We start from the raw sequence: 14509 nt of genomic DNA on the forward strand, positions 1-14509 counted from the left end.
GATTAAGAAGTTTGCAGATGATACTAAAATCGGCTGTGTGGTTGATACTGAAGAAGGAAGCTGTAGACTGCAGGAAGATATCAATAAATTGGTCAGGTGGGCAGAACAGTGGCAAATGGAATTCAATCCGGAGAAGTGTGAGGTAATGCATTTGGGGAGGGCAAACAATGAAAGGAACTACACATTAAATGGTAGGACACTGAGTAGTGTAGAGGAACAAAGGGACCTTGGAGTGCATGTCCACAGATCCCTGAATGTAGCAGGCCAGGTAGATAATGTGGTTAAGAAGGCATAAGGAATGCTTGCCTTTATTAGCTGTGGCAAAGAATACAAGAGCAGGGGGGTGGGTTATGCTTCAACTGTATAAAACACTAGTTAGGCCTCAGCTAGAATACTGCGTGCAGTTCTGGTCACCACATTACAGGAAAGATGTGATTGCACTAGAGAGGGTACAGAGGAGATTTACAAGGATGTTGCCGGGAGTAGAGAATCTTAGCTATGAGGAAAGACTGGATAGGCTGGGTCTGTTTTCCTTGTAACAGAGGAGGCTGAGAGGAGACTTGATTGACGTGTATAAAATTATGATGGGCCAATATAAAGTGGATAGGAAGCATCTATTTCCCTTAGCAGAGAGGTCAATAACCAGAGGGCATACATTTAAAGTAATTGGTAGAAAGATTAGAGGTGAGTTGAGGAGAAATGTTTTCACCCAGAGGGTGGTGGGGGTCTGGAACGCACGCCTCAACACATTTAAAAAGTACTTGGATATGCACTTGAAGTACTGTAACCTGAAAGGCTACGGACCAAGAGCTGGAAAGTGGGGTTAGACTGAATAGCTCTTTTTCGACTGGCGCAGACACGATGGGCTGAATGGCCTCCTTTTGTGTCATTAATTTCTATGATTCTATGATCCTATGCTGGGTTTCTACAGCACAGTGTTAACCCATCGCAGCATGGGTATCATTGTTTCTGAGGCTTTTAGTCTTTCTGAAACTTCAATTGGGCATTACGATTCTGGTAAATATAGGATACTAGGAAACATAGCTCATAAGACCACAAGAGAAGTTGGGACACACACCTAGGTTTTGAAACTCCGCTTTGGGCGTGTTCTTGCTCATGTATTTCCCAGTACCGACACACAGAGGACATTTCTCTGGGTCTTCTGTTATCCCAAAGAAAGGTGGTACCCACACAAGACACAGTGGATCAGCTCAATGCCAGTGTTACCTGCAGTAAAGACAACTGTGTAAAATCCTCAGTGGGTGTATCTACAATTGCTGTGTATTATCAAATGATAACAAGCCATGTGAGTGTGCAAACATCACTGAAAATTTTATTTAAGCTCCATGGATGGGCTAGAGGGAAAAGGCACAGCCTGATGTGGTACTGAGCCATACAGACCAGAAGTGGCCGGGTTCAATTTTCAGTCTGTGCTCAGTTAGCTGATCTCAGCTACAAAAACATTTGAAGAGTGACAATTGGTGGCTTCATTCCTGGGCTGTGGTGGGAGTGGAAGCAGCCAGGGTTCCAGGTCTGGATTGCTATCTGCTGACCCCATGCTGGGTGTGTGTGTTTTACATGAATGTGGCTTTGTTCATCTGTGCTGCCTCCACAGTGGAATGACTGATCGTCAGTCGTTGTTTCCACTCAGACATGAACAGTGGTCACAGCAGGGTTAAAGGTCAGCTACTGGCAATCAAGGAGCCAAAGCCCAACAGGGAGTCAGCACAGGAGAGGAAAATAAAGGGAAAAGATGCAAAATTCATTTTAAAATGGGAGAATATTGTTGCACACAACATCCAGATCCTGCTTTATCTTCAACTCATCGATGAGCAGCATATATACAGCAGAAATTCCGGAGATAATGCTTGATGCAAGAAATGATCCAAATAATGTCACAGTTCCCATAACTGAACAATTCCAGGAGTTAACTCCAGTGGACTGAGTGTGACTTTGTACAGATTACAGAGGATCATTTCCTCTCCTCTGTCAGTTCATTATTTCATATTCTGAGGAATAATATCTGATCTCACACATTTGCCACCAAATCTAAACACGATGACGATATTTGGAGGAAGCTCTGCCCATATTACAACCCACTTGTCAGCAGATTTCCGTGCACAGGATCACCAAACTGAGCAAATCTGAGTCAGTGTTTGAATGTGGTGGAGGTGCAGTATATAAAGACTGAACACTGCAAGGGAAAGGCAGAGCAAGAGAGAGAAGAAGCTCCTTTATTCTTAGAAACCAGCCAGCTGATCAACAAGAGGCAGAATGAAATCCTTTCTCCTCACCATTGCTGCAGTGCAGATCCTCCACTGCTCAGGTACATACTGGAGAGAGCGACACCTCATAAAGCAACCAATTATTGGGAATGAGCTTCAGACAGCGATATTTTACCAATGTTTCGAAAGAATTCACTGAGAATGCTGGAGTGTGTTTTACAACTTTCCTTTTCTCTCTGCAGGAGTCCCAAGCCCGAAGGATGCTCTGAGAGTGTCAGTTCTAAAGCTGAATGAAATCACTGAGACCACCAATCTCTGTGGTATAACCAGGAGAAGAGTGAAGGATGTAAATGTGTCCGGGTCTAAGTGTGTTTCACTGTCTAAAGTCCCTGTTGGTTGATGATTCTGACTGTCCCAGTGGAGGCATCTGTTGAAAATAAAGAGCTGTGTTGTTCTGAGCTTTATCTGACCAGAGTAAGAACACTAGATACGGTAACACACTAATGACCTGTTTCCTTCCATTAGATTTATCGCACAGGCAAATTGTCGTACAACGTGGATTTAACATTCTCGGTGAAAGAAACCGTCTGCTCCAAGAATTCTGGACTGGAATTTGATGATCCCAACTGTCACTTCCGCCCCAAAAAGACCGCAGTGAGTCCTGAGCTATATTGTAGCATCAAAATCCCCATGTGTACTGAGTTATATCATAGAAAGGGCCGTGAGTACTGAGTTATATCATAGAATAGATCGTGTGTACTGAGTTATATCATAGAAAGGGCCGTGAGTACTGAGTTATATCATAGAAAGGACCGTGAGTACTGAGTTATGTATTGATTTCTTTGTGGGTTCAATGACGAGACATTTATGAAAGAGAATGGCCTAGAAATTGAGTGCCCTTAGCGCCGATTTTGCGGCGCTAGAGGGCCTAGCGCTGCATTTGGCGCCGGCGCCGAAATTGCCTGGGGCCCTTACGCCGCGGTAGACCGGTAGCGCTGCGCCGGCACCGATGACGTCATCGGTGTGCGCAGCGTCCCGGTTGCCATGACGACGGGCCCCAGCGCCGAAATTCAGTTGCGGCCGCCTCGCCCGTGGCAGCCGCAACTAAGACTCTGGCAACCGAGTCTTCCCCGAGTTTGCGCCGGCGCATTAAGGTCGCGCGGCGGCCGGCCGCTTTCCCGTCGGCTGCCTGGCCGCACCTCCCTCCCCGGACTCCTCCACCCCCCCCCCCGCGGAACAGATGCGTCTGGCCTGCAAGCCCGGCACTTGTCCGAGGTGCCGGGCTCATTTTTTCAATATTTGAACGGACAGCGGGCGGGTGCAGGCAGCTCCTCCTTAACTGAAGGAGGAGGCCTGCACTTCCCCAGCCTGCCGCACCGCATCGGGTGCCGCAGCGCCGGATTAGCGCCGCAATTCGGCACTCAGCGCCCATTGGGAGGCGCTCACGCCCGCCAGTAGCGCCGGCAGCCGTCTGGGCGCGGCGCTACTGAATTTTTGGCGCGCGCAAGGGAATTAGCGCCGGCGCTAAATTTCCGGCGCTAAAGCCCTGGCGCGGCGTCAACTCAATTTCTAGGCCAATGTCTTTTAATCTAAAGTCTGTTCAACTCTTTATACAGCATTTACAGGAGACACGATGCTAGTGATCCATCTAGAACGAAACTGAAACCAAACCAAACTGCCTTGCTTGTCTCGGTCACATGCCCTCTGCTGGTCAGGCACAAGCAATCAATACATGCAAACATGCTGATAAGGCATCATAATCAAACAGGCAAATACCATCTCTATTTGCTGATATCATTACATCTCCTTTTCTTAAAACAAAAGTATTTTACTTTTAACTAACAACATGTTTTCTTTGTATTAATCTGCATTTTAACTGTAACACTTAATGAACTTACATTATCATTATCATGATCAAGGTTTTTTAACCTTGCTTTGTGTGTTCACATGAAATATGTCAATACACTAGAACTTGAAGAAAGAATAAGATAACATTACTTCCTTCTATAACAATAGTCCTTAAATTTGCTCAATGAGTCTCTCAGGAGGCTTCACGTGTCTTGAGGATTTTCTGATTGATTGTCCTTGAATCTGAGTTGTTGCCTCAGATGATTGGTTCTCAGCTGTGTGATCAGGTTGTTCAACAGTATCAGTCTCTTGACCTGCTGTGGCTGGTCCCATGAGAAGATCTCGACGATTTCTTCTCAGAACAGCACCCTCATCTGTCTGAATGGTGTATGATCTTGGTTGAACTTCACTCAGTACAGCTCCCTTCTGAGTCCATGTGTTTGTTTTGTCTTTGAACCTTACTTGGTCACCAGTGTGGAGTTCAGGTAGGTTTTGTGTTCCTCTGTCATAGTAGTACTTTTGCTTTTCTTTCTGTTGTTCTTTGAACTTCCTCACTTTCTCCCCCTCTTTTGTTTTCAGGAGGTTCTCCGGGATGGGTAGGTTTGACCTTAGCCGTCGTCCCATCAGGAGTTGGGCTGGTGACTTACCACACTCGAGCGGCGTTGTGCGGTATACAAGCATGCTTTGGTAGAAGTCAGTTCCACTGTCTTTTGCCTTGTACTTCAGTCTTTTCACTGTGTTTGCGGGCTCTCCTGGGTCAACAGCTCTGGACAACGTGTCTGCTGTATACATCAGCTTACCCGGTGTGTACGCAACATTCAGTTCATCATAGACTGTCTCTCCTTCGCTTTCCACAACGAGGACTCTCTTTACCAGGTTCAGTCTCTCACAGGCTTTTAAACCTAGCATGGCTTGCACATCCTTTGGCACCACGATTAATGCTAGCGTGTGCTCTCTGTCCTTGTGTGTTACTTTGACAATGCATCTTCCTTTCACTGGTATATCAGTACCTGAGTATCCTGTCACTTTCACTTTTATTCCATGTATCTTTGGTCTGGGTCTAATTTTCTTAAAATCAGTCTCTGATATCACATTAACTTGTGCTCCAGTATCCAATTTAAATGGAATGTGTATGTCATTCACTTTTAGTGTCAACATCCAGTCTCTTTCTTCTTTTTTGTTTTCAGACACAACATCTACATAGAACTCCTCTATCTCGCTTTCATCTACTGTATGGACCTTGCTTTGTTGCGCTTGGTTCTTACAGCAACGGGCATAATGGTTGTTTTTGTTGCAACTATTGCATGTTTTACCATATGCTGGACACTTTCTTGGTGGATGCTGTGTACCGCATCGACTACATGTCTTTCGATTGTCCCTTTCATTTTCGTTCGCTGGCCACGCCTCTTTTTTCACATTGGCGCTCTTTTTGTTAAACGGTTCATGTCCGTTCATTCTCACTGCACCCACGTTGCAGCTATTGTCACTGAACAGCTCCTTTGCCTGCAACTTCACAGTCTCTGTAGCCCTACACAGTGCTATGGCTTTTCCCAGGTCTAGATCTTGCTCTCTTAGCAGTCTTTCCCTTAGACCATTATCTGGAATACCACACACCAGTCTGTCTTTTATCAGCGAGTCTGTCAGTCCCCCAAATCCACATGTTTTGCTTCGGTTTCTCAGTTCATTCACATACTGATCAATAGTCTCACCTGTTTTCTGTACACATGTGAAAAATCTGTGCCTCTCAAACGTCATGTTATGTTTAGGTATGCAGTAGGCCTCAAACTGTTCCATTATTTTATCTAGCTTCATTTTGTCTCCATTAGCAGCGAATGTGAAGTTATTATACACCTCCAGCGCTTCATCACCCACGACATGTAAGAACAGTGACGATTTCCTTTTATTACTTTTCTCGTCAGCTCCAATTGCTGATAAATACAACCCCACACGTTGTTTGAACCTTCTCCAATTTTCAGCCACATTACCTGTCAACTGAAGCGTCGCCGGTGGGTGTAAACCTTCCATTTTTTCACTTCGTTAGCTATTCTCCAATGGTAAGCAACGATGTTCTCTTTTGGCTTGCTAATTTGTGGAGAGCTGATTTAACTTCAGATTTTTTCTCTTCATCTCTTTCAATCACTTCTGACACCATGTATTGATTTCTTTGTGGGTTCAATGACGAGACATTTATGAAGGAGAATGTCTTTTAATCTAAAGTCTGTTCAACTCTTTATACAGCATTTACAGGAGACACGATGCTGGTGATCCATCTAGAACAAAACTGAAACCAAACTGCCTTGCTTGTCTTGGTCACATGCCCTCTGCTGGTCAGGCACAAGCAATCAATACATGCAAACATGCTGATAAGGCATCATAATCAAACAGGCAAATACCATCTCTATTTGCTGATATCATTACAAGTTATATCATAGAAAGGGCCATGAGTACTGAGTTATATCATAGAAAGGGCCGTGAGTACTGAGTTATATCATAGAAAGGACCGTGAGTACTGAGTTATATCATAGAAAGGACCGTGAGTACTGAGTTATATCATAGAAAGGGCCATGAGTACTGAGTTATATCATAGAAAGGGCCGTGAATACTGAGTTATATCATAGAAAGGGCCATGAGTACTGAGTTATATCATAGAAAGGGCCGTGAGTGCTGAGTTATATCGTAGAAAGGGTCGTGAGTACTGAGTTATATCATAGAAAGGCCACTGTGAGTCCTGAGTTATATTGTAGCATCAAAATCCCCATGTCTACTGAGTTATATCATAGAATAGATCGTGTGTACTGAGTTATATCATAGAAAGGGCCGTGAGTACTGAGTTATATCATAGAAAGGGCTGTGAGTAGAGTTATATCATAGAAAGGGTCGTGAGTCCTAAGTTATATCATAGAAAGGGCCGTGTGTACTGAGTTATATCATAGAAAGGGTCGTGAGTACTGAGTTATATCATAGAAAGGGCTGTGAGTACTGAGTTATATCATAGAAAGGGTCGTGAGTCCTAAGTTATATCATAGAAAGGGCCGTGAGTACTGAGATATATCATAGAAAGGGTCGTGAGTACTGAGATATATCATAGAAAGGGTCGTGAATACTGAGTTATATCATAGAAAGGACCGTGTGTACTGAGTTATATCATAGAAAGGGCCGTGTGTACTGAGTTATATCATAGAAAGGGCCGTGTGTACTGAGTTATATCATAGAAAGGGCCGTGTGTACTGAGTTATATCATAGAAAGGGCCATGTGTACTGAGTTATATCATGGAAAAGGCCGTGAGTACTGAGTTACATCATAGAAAGGGCCGTGTGTACTGAGTTATATCATAGAAAGGGCCGTGTGTACTGAGTTATATCATGGAAAAGGCCGTGAGTACTGAGTTGTATCATAGAAAGGGCCGTGAGTACTGAGTTATATCATAGAAAGGGCCGTGTGCACTGAGTTATATCATGGAAAATCCCTGTGTCACTACTGAGCTTGTTGTCATTTAATTATTTAAGATAATTTGTGTTTTATTTTGACAGGAAAAAGGTGTTTGCAAAAGCCGTGTTGAATATTTTGCTGATGAGGTCGTTGACATTGATGTGGAGTGTCGAGGTTTGAAGACTGCTGACAGCAACAGTGAATCATCAGAGTCAAGTGAAAACAGTATTGAGGTAGCCTCACAATTATACAAATCAGGGCAATGGGCTTTCTAACACTTGAAAACATTTACAAAATAATTGGTCTCCTGTGCTAAACATATAAATATTAATATTTTAATACCTTCTCACCAATAATAGACACTAAAGGCTGGTCCTTCCGGGAGCGGAACTGCAGGTTCAATACCATAAATCCCAATTGATGGGGAGTGTCACCAAACATTAGTTTAACCATTGACCCCACAGCCCCACTGTACCAGGGCTGTGTTGATTATCGCTGCACTGCAGAACATGAGATGTTTGATGAGGATTTCTCCACTCCAATTCTCAACCATTGAATCGCAACTCTGAAATGTCCAAAGCTAACAATTCCTCAGTTATAATTTAATATTTAAATAATTTGTTTGGAATTGTATCATTGATCCCCTGCATTAAACATACAAATATTAATATTTTACTTCAGGTGAAAAACAAGTCGAAAGAAAGATCACTTGAGGTGTCTTCAAATGTAAGTATAATCTGGGACTTTTACTCAGATGATTATCAACTACAATAAGCTGTTGAAGCCTGAATTCAGCTGTGTCAGAATCGAGTCTGAGGCTTGTATTTAATTAATTGTCCTCCCAGAGACAGTGGGAGAGCAGATCCTGATGCTCAATTGCTATTGGGTGTTCTCCAACCAGTGCCAGAGGATTGTTGAATTGACCCCAAGAGGATGAATTTGTTCTTCACTGAATTTTAGAATATTCTAGAATCAGAGAGAATGTTCCCCCCTGACAACAACCATGGTATCAGGACAGAGACAACTGATGGCTTCATGAGTGCAGCATCATTTATATTTCTCCATCTCTGTCATATCTGCTCTGACGCTGCCATCTTCCAGACTAGTGCTTCCGATATGTCTTCCTTTTTCCTCAACCGAGGATTCCCCTCTACCATGGTTGACATGGCCCTCTACCTTGTCCATTCTATTTCCCGCACTTCTGCTCTCACCCATTCCCCTCCCTCCCAGAATGACGATTGGGTTCCCCTTGTCCTCACCTTTCACCCCACCAGCCTCCACATTCAATGTATCATCCTCCACCATTTCTGCCACCTCCAGCATGATTCCACCACCAAACACATCTTCCCCTCCCATCCCCTTTCAGCATTCCAAAGGGACCACTCCCTCTGTGACACACTGGTCCAATCCTCAATCACCCCCAACACCCCCTCTCCTTCCCACGGCACCTTCCCATGCAAGCACAGGAGATGCGACAGCTGCCCTTTTACCTCCTACCTTCCCACTGTTCAGGGCCCCAAATACTCCTTCCAGGTGAAACAGCAATTTACTTGTACTTCTTGCAATTTAGTATAATGGCCCAGAAATTAGGTTCGGGGGCTTGCCGCGCGTGCAAGCCCTCGATGTGCACTTACCCGGCGCGCCGACAGCTGAAGCCTGGGACTGCTTGGAATTCCTGTCATTGGCCCGGTTCAGCTGTCGGCGCGCTGTGCTTGCCTGATCCAGCGGCACAGTTAGTTCGATGTGCTGGCTGGGATCAGGTGAGCACTGGGCAGCCAATCAGGGGAGGGAAAACTTCATTCATGAATTTGATAGTAAGAACTGTCAAACTCATGAAAACTACGGGCGCCCAAAACACTACTTAAACTTTAAATAAAATTTTAAAAAACATCCCACTAATTAAATGAACTATAAATAACTTTAAAAAAACTATTTTAAACAATTAATCAAGTTTTTGAAAAAAATAATTTTTTAAGAAATCGGGTCTAAAAATAAACTTACCTTACTGTAAAGTCCTTAAAAACAATAAAGCTGTGGAAAAAATGTTATAATTTTAAATAACAAGCCACTTACCTTAAAGAATCAAGGCCTAGAAATTCGGTTGGCTTTGCGCCCAGTTTTCGCCCAAAGAGGGCTTTTGCGCCACTTGCTAAACTTCCCCCGATATTCAGCGGTGCGGTAATGGCGGCGTTAGCCAGTAGCGCTGCGCCGCCACCGATGACGTCATCGGTGTGCGCAGTGCCCCGTTACCGCCCCGCTACCGGCCCGACCGCCATATTGAGTTGCGGCCGCCTCTTCCGCGGCGGCCGCAAACAGCTACCAGAAAACGGGGCCTACCTGATGCGGTAGTGGGGCGAGTTAAGGCGGATGTGCGGCCGGCCGCTTTTTCGGCGGCCGCCTGGCCGCACCTCCTTCCCCGGCCTCCTCCACCCCCCACCCCGCGGCATTGCTGGCTGTTTTCTGGGAGCACGGCACTTCTCCGTGGTGCCGGGCTCATTTGCCGGCACTAGCGAGCGGCGATCGCGCTGTTGCTGGCACCTCCCCCTTAAGAGAGGGAGGAAGGCCTGCAGTACCGCAGCCTGCCGCTCCGCAGCAGGTGGCGCTGCGGCACTTAGGGCGCCGATGTTCAGTTTCAGCGCCCCAAGCAGGGGCGCCGAAACCCTTGATTTGCGGCCGGCTTCGACTTGGGGCGCTGAAACTGAATATCCGGCGGGCGCAAGTGGCTCCGCGCGCAGCAGTAATTTCTGGGCGCAAGCGAGCTGGCCGCCCCAAAGTCAATTTCTAGCCCCAAGTCCTTACGTCTCCTTTTTACATTTCTAAAAAGTTCAGGCCCTTACACACGGGCAAACCTGTCAAAAAGAAGGAAGTACAACGCGTGTGCGCAGAGTCCTGCGCGCACGCGTTGGACCTCTGAACCCCTTGGAGGAAATGCCAGTTTCCCGCGCATGCGCTGTGTATGCTGAAATCCGGCACTTCCAATGGGCCCACGCGTGAGTACCCCGTCCGTACTCATGCGTTGGGACCGGAATTACTGGCCCATTGTATTCGTTGCTCACGATGCGGTTTCCTCTACATTGGGGAGACCAAACGCAGATTGGGTGATCGCTTTGTGGAAAACCTCCATTCAGTCCGTAAGGGTGACCCCGAGCTTCCGTTCACCTGTCACTTTAAATCTCCGCTCCACTACCACTCTGACCTCTCCATCCTCGGCCTCTTACACGGTTCCAACAAAGCTTAACATAAGCTCGCAAAACAGCACCTCATCTTTCGATTAGGCACTTTACAGCCTTCTGGACTCAACATTGAGTTCATCAATTTCAGACCATAATCTCAGCCCCTATTTTTTTACATGGCAACTGTTGATGATTCTGCCATTCCCATTTACCTCTCATCTAGACTAATCTTTTGTTTCTTAACTTGTCCCATTACCATCTCCTTTTGCCTTGCACCATCATCCCTTTTGTCTCTTAATCTCTCCTGCCTTCCACCCTATCACAGTCCTTCCCTTTTGTTCTTTCCTCCCCTCCCCCCTTTTCGTGCCCCTGCACTTGCTTAAAATCTGTTACATCTCTAACTTTTTCCTGTTCTGACGTAAGGTCATCGACCTGAAACGTTAACTCTGTGTCTCTCTCCACAGATGCTGCCGGACCTGCTGAGTATTTCCAGCATCTTCTGTTTTTATATCATTTATATTCTGCTCATCTAATAGACAATCATTACTGTTTTTTGTGGCAGAGTCAACAAACTAGAGACCAATTGACGGATAATCTCACCTTCATTAGTTTAACCATTGACCCCACAGCCCCACTGTACCAGGGCTGAATTGATTGTTGCTGCACTGCAGAACATGAGATGTTTGGTGAGGATTTCTCCAATCTCACACTGAGCCACTAAATCTCAACTCTGCAATTTAAAGAGTTGCAACTTCCTCATTTATAATCTAAATAACAGTTAACCATTAATTTGCAGATGATTTTAAAAGTTGTGATTGTTTACAAAATGACTCATCATGCTCTTTGCTAAAGATGTAAATATTAATATTTTAATACAAGTGAAAAGCAAGTCAACAGAATTGTTGCTCGAGAGCAAGTCAGATGAATCATCGCTCGAGGAGTCTTCAAACGTAATTATAACCTGGGACTTTGTGTCGGATAATTGTCTTCTTGATCATGATTATCAACAACAATAAAACACTGAACTCTGTTCAATTCTGTTGATTCTGTTCACTACAGGAACACAATGATGATTCAAGAGCCTGACACTAACCATGAATGAAACTTCTGAAAGGCCGAGCTTGGTGTGAACACAAGAAGACCTCATTCAGATTAAAGAAGATGTGATCAATTGTACTTTACTTGTTCATATATAAGGGGGGACCTGGGGATCCTGACTGTACATTTTACTGTAACTGGGAGATTCTATAGTTTGTAAATGTTCTGTCTTTTGGTGTGTATTGTTGTCTTGTATTCTGTGGATCAAATTAAAAATATAAAGAGAATATTTCCTGCTGTCCTTCAAATGTAATTTCTCACTTCACTGATCAGATGGGAGTTCAGACAGACACAGTGCTCAAACCAGCCTATCATACACTTGTGACAAGTTTCCTCAGTCTACTGGTAGCTGCTGGTGAACTGGGGCGTTGCTGCTTGAAACCTGGTATCTGAAGGTGAGCAAGTGGGACTGTATCAAAATTGTATACTTCACACAGGTGGAGGTTGGAGTCTTTGGGTTGCCTAATACCTGTACTCAAATCCACCATTTTCTCGCTGCTTTCCGGGAGGCCTACAGTGTTTGTGGGCCTGTAAGTCAATGGGTGAACTCCATTGCAACGACTGAAGATCATCTCTGATAAGATCTCTTTTATCTGTATGATAGGGTCACCAGAACGTCACCCCCTAGCAAATCTGGATTTAACTGTTTAAGATTTTAAGGAATTATAATTAATTTATTAAAAATTCCAAAACCAATTATTTATCAACTAATTATCTTGTGTCGAATATGCAAGACCCACTAAAAGCTGGCACAATTACTACACATAGTTAAACACTTTCAAGAGTAACCATTGGGAAAAGATTAATATTACAGAGAACGCAGATGCAATAATTTCATTAACTATTAAAAAATCAATAAACCTAGTTAATAATCGGGTGGCAGGTAATAATGATGTAGCAAGTACAGCAACTGTTCTGTACATAGCCTACAGGTTCATTCCGTTCTTCCCAGTTCCCCTTCACTGCAAACAGGAGACAGACGTGACCTTCAGCCTCCTGCTGACCTTAGTGCTGGAAAGAGCTCGTTACATGAGAAAATCAACTCCACGCTGATGTTAATTAGCAGGCAGCACCAAAATACCAGCACTGCTTGCACTCTCTCGGCGGGCGGCCATTATCATTGGTCATCGCTGTTACCAGCAGGATTCCAGCGTACTCGAATTTTTAGCCCATGGGTCTAAATGGAGCAGAGGGATTTGGGGCTACAGATACACAGATCACTAAAAGAATTGGCACAGGTTATTAAGGCCAGAAAAATAGCAAACAAAGCACTGGGGTTCATTTCTAGAGGGATAGAATTGAAAAGCAGAGAAGTTATGCTAAACTTGTATGGAACCTTGGTTAGACCGCACTTGGAATACTGTGAGCGGTTCTGGTCTCCATATTATAGAGGCACTGGGGAAGGTGCAAAACAGATTTACTAGCATGACACCAGAACTGAGAAGTTATACCTATCAGGAATGATTGAACAGGCTGGTGCTCTTTCTGCGGGGTGACCTGTTGAGGTCTACAAGATCATGAAAGATTTTGATAGGATAGACGTAGAGAAGATGTTTCTACTTGCAGGTGAGACCAGAACTCGGGGTCATAAATATAAGATAGTTACTAATAAATCCAATAGGGAATTCAGAGGAAACCTCTTTACCCAGAGAGTGGTTAGAATGTGGAACTCAATATCACAATGAATCGTTCAGGTAACTAGCAAAGATACATAAGAACATAAGAAATAGGAGCAGGAGTAGGCCAATCGGCCCCTCGAGCCTGCTCCACCATTCAATAAGATCATGGCTGATCTGATCCTAACCTCAAATCTTCTATCACTGTGCATCCACCCGAACCCATGTGATCTCCCGAGAGAGGCAAAAAACCAGATAAAGACCCAATGGCCAATTTGGGAGAAAAAAATCTGGGAAATTCCTCTCCGACCCATCTAGGCGATCGAAATTCTTCCAGGAGATCACTCTGTCCCTATATTTTCTACAGTACTTACCTTCTGTAAAGGCGATCTCCACCCCAGCCAGGAACAGGAATAAAACCATCTCCTGAAATCTAACACAGAATTAGAACACAGTAGGAGCAAAACCAGACTACACGGCCCCTGGGCCCACTCCACTACCCACAGGGCCATGACCATTCCGAACTTAGACTCATGTCCAATTTCCTGCCCGCTCCCCGTAACCCTTAATGCCCTTTACTTCTAGGAAACTATCTATTTCTGTTTTAAATTTATTTAATGATGTAGCTTCCACAGCTTTCTGGGGCAGCAAATTCCACAAACCTACCACCCTCTGAGTGAAGAAGTTTCACCTCATCTCAGTTTTGAAAGAGCAGCCCCTTATTTTAAGATTATGCCCCCTAGTTCTAGTTTCATCCATCATTGGGAACATCCTCACCGCATCCACCCGATCAAGCCCCTTCACAATCTTATATGTTTCAATAAGATCGCCTCTCATTCTTCTGAACTCCAATGAGTAGAGTCCCAATCTACTCAACCTCTCCTCATGTGACCACCCCCTCATCCCCGGGATTAACCGAGTGAACCTTCTTTGTACTGACTCGAGAGCAAGTATGTCTTTTCTTAAGTATGGACACCAAAACTGTATGCAGTATTCCAGGTGCGGTCTCACCAATACCTTGTACAACTGCAGCAATACCTCCCTGTTTTTATATTCCATCCCCCTAGCAATAAAAGCAAACATTCCATTGGCCTTCTTGATCACTTGCTGCACCTGCAT

The 14509-nt window shown here is 44.6% G+C and overlaps 1 protein-coding gene across 1 annotated transcript; it reads left to right on the forward strand.

Annotated features, from left to right (window-relative positions):
• Positions 1 to 2030: 2030 nt before the first annotated feature.
• Positions 2031 to 7900, forward strand: LOC147120109 (secreted phosphoprotein 24-like). The gene is made up of 4 exons (XM_085983819.1): positions 2031 to 2326; positions 2468 to 2571; positions 2751 to 2879; positions 7605 to 7900. The coding sequence occupies exons 1-4, from the start codon at positions 2275 to 2277 to the stop codon at positions 7776 to 7778; spliced, it is 459 nt and encodes a 152-aa protein (XP_085839945.1). The 5' UTR covers positions 2031 to 2274; the 3' UTR covers positions 7779 to 7900.
• The last annotated feature ends 6609 nt before the right edge of the window (positions 7901 to 14509 follow it).

This window comes from Somniosus microcephalus, chromosome 4 (assembly GCF_052327205.1).
Source record: "Somniosus microcephalus isolate GS21.2 chromosome 4, FLI_Smic_1.0, whole genome shotgun sequence".
NCBI classification, from domain to species: Eukaryota; Metazoa; Chordata; class Chondrichthyes; order Squaliformes; family Somniosidae; genus Somniosus; species Somniosus microcephalus.